The 9789-nt window shown below is 35.0% G+C and overlaps 1 protein-coding gene across 1 annotated transcript; it reads right to left on the bottom strand.

The window, feature by feature from the left end:
• Positions 1-5167: 5167 nt before the first annotated feature.
• Positions 5168-9241, bottom strand: LOC107480113 (uncharacterized; the record flags this gene model as incomplete). The annotated part of the gene is given in 11 exon segments (XM_016100239.3): positions 5168-5380; positions 5516-5606; positions 5979-6037; positions 6899-7014; positions 7081-7164; positions 7266-7413; positions 7489-7631; positions 7720-7839; positions 7976-8017; positions 8256-8600; positions 8837-9241. Coding segments are annotated over 10 exon segments (1173 nt in total), but the record flags the coding sequence as incomplete, so codon positions are not given.
• Positions 9242-9789: the final 548 nt, after the last annotated feature.

The raw sequence follows: 9789 nt of genomic DNA, 5'->3' as shown, positions 1-9789 counted from the left end.
TAAGCTTGCCATGGAAAGGAGTAAGAAGGATTGGATGAAGACAGTAGGAAAGCAGAGAGACGGAAGGGACAAGCATCTTCATACGCTTATCTGAAATTCCAACCAATGAATTACATAAGTATCTCTATCTCTATCTTTATGTTTTATTCGTATATCACCCATATCCATTTGAGTTTGCCTGACTAAGATTTACAAGGTGACCATAGCTTGCTTCATACCAACAATCTCTGTGGGATCGACCCTTACTCGCGTAAGGTTTATTACTTGGACGACCCAGTACACTTGCTGGTTAGTTGTGCGAAGTTGTAGTGATCATAATTTCGTCCACCATCGGTTATCGATTTTTTTTGTTCGGTTGGTCGGTTTTGTTCGGATTAGATCGGTTTTGAACACCCTTACTATGCGTACGTACGATGCCAAACCAAAACTGAAATGGTTTTGTGCGTACACCATGCATAAGCATCAATGTGAAATGCTTGTCAACCCATGAGTACACATGGTAGATGCATACGCACAACCCCCATTTTGTACCAATTCATGCGTACGCATGGAAGATGCGTACACACAAATTCAAAATAAACATCCCATTTGTGCAAAGCCCTAATTCCACTCGCACACCATTCTTCTTCTTCTTCTTCTTTGTTTATCTTCTTCTCTATCACAGTCCCGTGTTCCATTCTTTTCTGCCCTGTTCTTGTTTGCGTCCAGGTTTTGTTAAAAAAAATTTTCTTTTCCTTATTTTCTTTTGAGTTAGTTTAATCTTGCTTGGTTAGTTTAGTTTTAGTAATTCTGTTTAGTTAGATTGGTTTGCTGATTAGTTGATTTTAGGTTGTCAAATTAGTTACTGTTAGTTGTTGTTGGTTTGATTTAGTTTCATAGATTTTGCATTATTACTGTAATGTGTTTGAAATTATTCTGAGTCTGATGGTTGATGATGGATTCACTGTTTTCTTACTATTTTTCTGAATTTGCTACTAGAATTGGTTGATTTGTTTTGTATTGTTCATTCTTAATATGACTGTCAATTTAGCTGAGGTATTATGATAAAAGTGTGTGTCACTATACTAGAATTGCTGTGAAACTATGCTAAGCCCAATTGATTAATTTTCTAGTTGCATGAATTACGGTTTACTACTATTATCCTGAGATACCTTGTTGCTTTTGTTTTATTGGACTACATTTTGGGAATTGGTGTTGCAAGGTCCTTATTGACGATATTCTGTGTTGACGTGACCTTGCATACCAAATGACTATCAAATGGCCTCAAAAGCTTTTTAATGAAAATTTTTTGGTCAATCTCTTGCTTCAAGGCGTGTTTTCCTAGAATTTTATCTAAATGCATTGAAGTAACTGTTTTCAATCTCTATGTGACAAAAAATTGCACATTTTACATGTTTGAGGTTTCTTTTGCATATTATTGCTAGTTTGACACATTTAACCTATGTAACTCATATGCTTCACTTTCTTTATGCTTAATTGGTTTGAGTTACATTAAGCGTGGAACATTCCATTTTTCATATTAATCTTGCAATATTAGTGTTTGAAAGCATTGATGATTGTTTATGCTTTGTTTTAAAATTTTTCTTGTTTATTCATCATCAATTGCTTATGCTAATTCTTTGATGACATGTTGATTCTTATTTTTTTTATTATGTGCACTACACATACTTTAAATCATTCATTTTGACATAATGCATGATTTGTGAAGTTGGATTATGAGCTTGCTTATTCTTACCCTTCTCGAAAATTTTCAAGTTCTAAGGGTCATGTTTGCTATGTTACATGATAACTGACTCTTTTTCAACTAACCTCTTTTCTTTTCCTAAGTACATAGCAACCGTGTTCCTATACTTTTTAGTTAAATAGGCAATGCAATTAACTTTGATTGATGTTATTGATTGGAGTGTGATTTCTAGTTGACTTTGTTTCATAATTTTACTCACACATCCAATTAATTTTCTTTCCTCCTCCCACTTCACAATTGCTTGGTTATTCGCCTAAGTTCTTATACTTCTTGTTAATTTCTTGTTGCTTTAACTTGCATATTTATCTTTAAAGCATCTTAGGCACATTAAAATAAGTGAGTATATGTGTACTTTGTGAAGTTGTGACATAACTTTCAAGTGCTAGTGCATGAGTTATAAACCACGCGTAAACTTAGAATTCACATACTTGCTTTCATCAATGTCACAAACTGGTTAATTCACTTTATTTTAATAATTATTACCTTATTATGGCAATCTATGCTTCCTTGTCTTAGAATTTACGTGTCTTAATATATTTTGTTCTATATTTTTTAGGATGAGTAATCATAAGCAACAAGAAAAGCAAAAGAAAGAACATGCCGCAATGGATAGAGAAGGGAGAGAATGCCTCTTAGCAGCACCACCACCACCATCATCACAACCGATCCACCGTATTAACCAAAGACCCTCTCGGAGGAGAAGCGAGATCCACCAGCTGAAGGTGGAGTCGTGTAGAACTCTAGCATTGTCTTGATTGCACGAAGGACCGTGCATATTTTTAAGTATGGGAAGGTTGAGCGACCAGAAGTCGATTGTTGGGTGAAAATTTTTCATTTCAAACACTTACATTTTGATTTTTATTATGCTTTCTAGATATTTGTTAGTATTTTACTATTTTGAGTATTTTTTTAGCTTTGCACTATTTTATTTTGGTTTGTATCTATATTAGCTTTTAGTTGTAATTGAATAATGTGCAAATCGGTTAATAAGCTTAGTCAAAATAATTAATTTTCAAGATATTTTTTTATAGGGCATTCCATTAATTTGAGTTGGATCTTTTTTATTAAACTTGCTTGAAAAATATTATGGAACATAGATGAGAGTTAGAACACACAACCTTGTGAGATTTGAGCTTTAATGTGTGATTGTATCACATTAACCACTATTTTCATTCTTGTGTGTTATTCTCTTTCTATAATTAGGATATTTGATTTGTTTAATTCTTTATATCTTATATTTTGTGTATGAGTACATTTACATGATTGAGGCATTTACTTCATTTTAACTCATTTACCCAAATAGCTTTACCTTTTTATCCTCCATTGTTGTATTTTTTTGTCCTTAAAATTTGTTAAAATTTTCAAAAATACTCCTAAATTTTATTTTGTTTCAATTTTGTCCTAAAAGTTTTTTATTTGCATCAAATTTACTCCTAACGACTAATTTTTCAAAAAGATTATGACCAATTCAAGAATAACTTCACAAGAATAACCTTTAACACAAGCAAATCAAACATATTTATCATGCATTATGGTTGGATTAGTCCTAAATTTTTTTAAAATTTAGTTCTCAAGGTATATTTAATGCAATTCGAAAATTTTTAGGTGAACTCTACCATGTCCTCTCTAAAATAAAGGGTAAATTATCCCTTGTGGTATATATAGTGATTATTGATAAATTGTCTTTCAACCAGAGTTCCAAAGTTCGAATAAGATCGTCAAATCTAATTGCTATCTCTAATACGATCGCTATAAAATCCTAAAAACGAAAAAGCTAAAAAACTGATAGAAATTTGTGATATATTAGTTAAAAATGATGATAATTGATGCGTGAATGGGGACGCCAAAGTATTTTATTTTTTTATCTTCAATTTCTCTTAAATTATCTTTCAATCATTATTCAAATAATAAAAATCCTAAAATGGTAATTATTGACTCATTGTTTTTATGACTAACTAATATTTTGGTTTGTTTTTGTTATATAGTTATACAAGACTATGGGGGTTGGTTACCTGAAGAGGAGTACCATTGTTGATCTGGCTAAATTTTTAAAAAAATACTAGGAAGAAAATCTTAGGAAGGAGAGAGCTGGAAAATTGATAGATGTGCTCGTTGAAATTAGAGATTAAAAGCGTAAGAACAAGTTCAAAATCCTAACCTAATTGATTAGAAATGGTGATTGGATTTGAGAGGAATTATGGTTTTAAAATTGGAGAAGAGGTGGATTTGGTGGGGATGATGAAAATACATTGTTATCAAGTTTCAAAAGAAACATAGTGTCAATTGAAAATAAAAGAAAAAATAACGATTAACATGAATCTTGGAATTCTGGCAGAAGAATAATTTATCAATAATTACTGTATATATCACAAGAGGTAATTTATCCTTTATTTTAGAAAGAAAGAGTAGAGTAGAATTCACCTTCTTATTTATTTTTGTTGTGTAGGAGAAAGATGAGTGCAACTTGCCAAGGGACGGAAAACATTTAACTCTATTAGGGATATTTATTAAATTTGAACTACTAAGTACTAATCAGCATTACATATTTTCAATCAAGACCTTAATTATTAGTAATGGTGATTATGATATTTGAGTTTTTTTTTTTACTTTTTAATTATAGGTTCCAAGCTGTGCCAAGTTATTCGATCCAATTCATTTCCAGTTGATCTTAGGGAGTGCTTTGAATCTGAGTTGTGCTCCACCTCTCAACTTCAAGCCTGTTTATGATGATTTTATTTTTGTTATTATGGATGACTATGTTATGTTTTTATTAAGATTTGTTACGTTAATTTTCTTTATATGTTGAATCTATATTTTATTTAGACTTGATATATTAGATGTATATTTGCATTGAGACTTATTTCTTGTTGCTAGAATTATTATTTGAAAAACCACAAATTCAATTCAAATTGCACTACTTGAAATTGGATCGAATTGTCTAGAAAAAGTAATACAAAAGTAATACAATTCAAACCGCACTGCATATGAAATAAATATTCGGATAAGATGGCTTTTTACCTCAACCGATCTACACTGCACCGCAAACACCCCTATTAGTAGGGGAGAAAAAACCTTCATGACTTGAACGACAATGCAAGACTAACTTATAACACAATATAATAACATATGCTAAACTAGACTACTTTAACTTTGAACGTCTCGTATATTGATACATTCCATAGTTTTCTTTCTTTACTTTAAAAATTTCAACTACTTCCATTCTAATAATCCTAGACAATAGCTTTAAGTCCTAAATTTTCTAGAGCAAAATTAGTATCTTAAGATTCTTTCAAAAGCAATTTTCAGGATTGCATTCCTTTATCTTTTGAATTGGCATCTCAATCAAAACCATAGGATACACAAATGTAAATATTTAAACTTCTTTTAACTCCTCCCACAAATAATAAAAAGAAAAAATCTTCGGCCAAGCTCAAAGACGCGAGCTGTTCCATCCATTGAAGCCGAGACAAGGTAATTGTGATCAGCAGACACACAGAGAGATTGAATGGCATCTTCGTGCCCCCTGAATGTGTTTGTGCATTCACCGGACCGGCTATCCCATAATCTTACTTTTCCATCCACGCATCCAGTGGCCAAATACGAAGCATCAAGCCACACCAAACATGTCACTCCATCCTGTTCACATCATTTCTTCTATCAGACATGCAATAACAATTTAAAATTTCAAGCTGAAGTATGCTTGCAACCAGAGCTCGGTTAGTTCCTAGATATACGAGCTTGCCATTTGCACAAAGAACAATTCATACAAACCTCATGGTTACAAGTGGCACGAGATAAGGAATGCTCTATATCCCAGATGACAAGTTTTTTATCCAAACTCCCAATTGCAGCCCAGGAATCACTATCACAATTTTAATGAACAAAGTTACTTTATGGTTCACATATATGACAACAATGACCAGCAGCACATCAGATATTCATATCTCCACCACCACTATAAAATATAAAATATTCATACTTAAGCAAGATTTAAGATCTTTTGTGGTCCATCATTCCTTGAACATAAGATGGAATTATGTCTGAAAACTGCGATACACTAGAAACCATGTCAAAGCACTTTGCTTTGTGTTATTTAATGATCACAGATTTTACTTTACATGTTAACAACAATTCTTTGTCCGGAGTAAGTTATTGTCCACTCAATTATTTCCAATCAAATAAAACATAAGGTGCAACACTGCACAAACACAGGCCACAAAAGGTTAACACATACCTTGGCGCAAAACCAACACATTCAATGGAATCTGAATGAAGAGGCGCGGAATTAATAACCTGTCAACCACAATACTCATTTTTCTTAGAGCTTGCAGAAAGTGTTGAAAGTGTTCAGGATTAGATTCTTCTAAGTTACACCATTACTACTGGGCTAATTATGCAAGGACAACTTTCAAAGAACTATACTTTCAAGAAAGCCAAATACAGTTGAATCAAAGATTGTCCAAGTTTGTCATCTTGCTAGTTGCTAGGGAAGAAAATCACCAAGGCACATTTCTAATAAATCAATTTCCATAAACTAATCAACCAAATACCTAAAATCTCATATATCCAAGCATAACACAACGTGCCAATCTGGAGACATAATAAGCTAGCAACTAGCTTAAAGTTGATGTCAAATAGAGCATCCCTCCTTCCTATTGTGAAAGATATAATTTCATTTCATGTAAATAAACAAATAATTGTGAGGAACTGGTCTTTCTCAATTCTTTTTTATGTGATACTCCTATATATTTTGACAGGATGGTTCCCTTTAGCCGTTGAGAGGCCATATTGAGTATGACTTCATGGGCAGACCAAAATATTCCATCAAGTTTCGTATCCAATCAAATAATTTTGATTGACATTGGAGGTTATCATACATTGGATGAATGTATTTGGCATCATTAACTGGATAAGAAGAATTTATGATCAAATTTTGCTTTGAGCAACTATTAGCTCAAAGGAGTTAAGTAGCACGCTTAAACTTATGAAAATGGAAACCACATGAATAAAATTTTAAAACATTACTTTATTACATGGCCAAAAGCTTTATCAAGTTATTGAGAGATCATAAACTGAAACAAAGACACACAAGACAAGTTGATTGATGAAAACAGTGTAGGGATATCAAACACAGCAAAAGCTAATAATGCATACCTTCCCAGTAGAGATATTCACAATATGGGCAGATCCGTCCTTGGAACCAGTAAGGACAAGGGTTGACGATGAACTTATTGACAAGCAAGTTAGTCCCTCAGTATGATACGGATGACCTGTAAATCATAGTTTACAAGGCTACACAAAAATAGAAGCAAGAAAAAGGGGTTAGATTTACATACCCCGCACAACATGAATGTTTTCTCCACTCTTTGGATTCCATACTCTCAGAGTTGCATCATCTGAACCAGTACATATTATTTTCCCTAAGGCACCAAGTAAAACGAAATTGAAGGATTTTAAAACATGCGTAACATAAATACAAACTTATAGAAGAAAATGCACCAAGAAGAAAAGATGATATTACCATCAGGAGTAAAATCACCGCAGGTCACGCTAGCTCCGTGACCAGCAAACATATTAAGAAAAGCAGCTCTTTCAGCATTCCACATCCAAACAGTGGAATCCTCAGAACCAGCTAAGAGTATGTGTCCTCTCGGATGCCACCTGAGCCACTGAAAGATATCACAATGAATTAATTCTCGTAATCACACACAATAACAAACAATAAAGCGAGCAACCTCTCTCACCTCAATTCCCCCTCCAGGACCTTCCAGTGTGCCTTTCAGATTTCCAAAAACATCCCATACTTGAACAATTCCATCTAAACTTCCGGATGCAAGAAACTGTCCATTGTGGCTAAAAGCTAAACTAGATACAGAATCATTATGACCTGCATAGAATTAACAACAAAGTAAAATGTACATAAGCACCACAACATCAAGCTTCACACAATCATCTTTCTAGTGTTATGGAAATACCTTTTAGCTCAGAAGCCCAAACTCCATCGCCGATCTTCCAGAGAAATCCTGTGTCATCACCACCCCCTGTTGCCACCAACCTTGCATCGCTTGGGCTGCATGCAACTGAATACAACTCCCCTGCACAAGAAGTAAAAAAACCACACACACACACACAATCACCATAAATTCCCTTGCAACCATTATTGCCTACAATAGAATAATCACCTTTTTAAAAAAATTTAAATAAGAAAGAAAAGAGAGTTAGAAAGGTTACCAGTATGACCAGTGAACGTATGCGCAGAATCATCAGCCTCATCTGAGAAATTTTCAGATAATATCATTCACCAAATCACACGAACAAACTTAAAAGCATGAAAATTACGATTAGGTTCAAGGTAATTAAAGTCTAGAATTCAACTACAGTTGTGGGGCCAAGCTAAGCATAGTAAACTTTTTACTGGGAAAACCACGAACTCAACTTGGGGGCTACACTTCTAAAGTGTTTACTAGTTAACTTGACAATTCGATAAACTTGATAAGGTGGAACGTAATACCGAGATGTTCGGGATCCAAATCTTGGTCATCATCGGCATCAGGAAGGTCTTCATTGTCCATGGAAACTTCTTGCAGAATATCAGACTCGTCAATGAAGACTTCCTCGTTGTTGTCGTCATCATCGTGAGGTGGCGACGGTTGTGGCCGAGGATTCATTTTTCGGCACGATTTGTGGAATGATGGTACCGATGTATATGCAAGTCAGGAACGAGTTTCTATACAGAAATGGAAGGATAGTACAGCCGTACAGGGTCCAAAACGTAGCGTAGAACCTAAGTGACTAGAAAAACTTATGATGGCACATAATATAGGAACGTAGCTTCAAACATTTAAATACCTGCTTACTAATACAAATATATCAAAATAAAAAAGCAGCAGGTTAATGCTTTACTCCATTTGAACAGCTACAATAAAATGTTAAAAACAACAATTTATAATTGACTTTTCCTAGTAACAATAAAAAAGCTTTTAAGAATGAGGAAATCACATAAAGAATCAAACCCTATATGTTGGCATATTCAACTTTTGATTTGTATAAATATAATTATAATTATTATATGAAGCAAAGCAATTAGCAAACCTTAACCAGTGAAGCTGAGCGAGACGGACTGAGGGAGAGCTTAGAGTTGCAAGGAGACGGTGAGACGCAAGAAGCAGACGCAGAGAGCGAGAGCGAGACTGGGATAGGCTGAGAGCAGATTAGCACTAGCAAACGACGGCCGCGGGACTGGAACAAACGACGGCTGCGGAACAGAGGCGACGCGATGCAACGGCAGAGACGAGCTGCGACGACGCTGAAACAGTAGGGACGATGGCCGGACCAGATTCAATGGAGCGGTGACACAGCTTGAAGAAGAGAGCAGCAACGGAGGCTAGGATTTTTCTTTTGAGAGAGGGAAGCATATGCGCGAAGGTGAGCGAGAGACAGAAAGAGTGAGGCTTTGATTACTGATTAGGGCTGAGAAGTGAAAACCGGCCGAGCTAAGCCTCAGAGTGGTCCTGAAGTTATACTCGTGCTTTAAAGTAGTCCCTAAAATTATTAATTACCCAAATTGGTACCTGAAGTTAGACGCTAGGACTCAGTGTTGTCCTTCCGGCACATTTCCTCTAAGTGGCGTCATCGAAAAGCTGATGTGGCTAATTTGGTGACACGCGGACAAAGCTAAAACGGCGTAGTTTTGTTGGTGGCGCGTAAATGGCCGAATACGATGTCGTTTCACTCCAAAAGTTAGTTTTGAAGACTCCCCCATCAAACGTTAACTTAACGCATTGTCTTCCCTCCCTCAAAATACAACACAAACCCTTCCTCCCCTGTACCCGTCAATGGCGGTGGTTGGATTGTGGTAACTGTTGCGATTTCTGTGGAGTACGACTGCTATATAGGATCAGATATCATCATCTGCCTCAAACAAAGACTGTATCGAAGGCCAATCTCTCTGAAAAAGGTAAGGAAAAAAGGAAAAATATAATGTGATATAAGGAATGCTCTGTTTTTTGTTAAGGTTGTTAGTTTAATCTCTTCAGTAGTTAGAA

The sequence above is a fragment of the Arachis duranensis genome, chromosome 3 (assembly GCF_000817695.3).
Source record: "Arachis duranensis cultivar V14167 chromosome 3, aradu.V14167.gnm2.J7QH, whole genome shotgun sequence".
Lineage (NCBI taxonomy): Eukaryota > Viridiplantae > Streptophyta > Magnoliopsida > Fabales > Fabaceae > Arachis > Arachis duranensis.
This window is presented reverse-complemented; position numbering and strand designations above follow the sequence as displayed.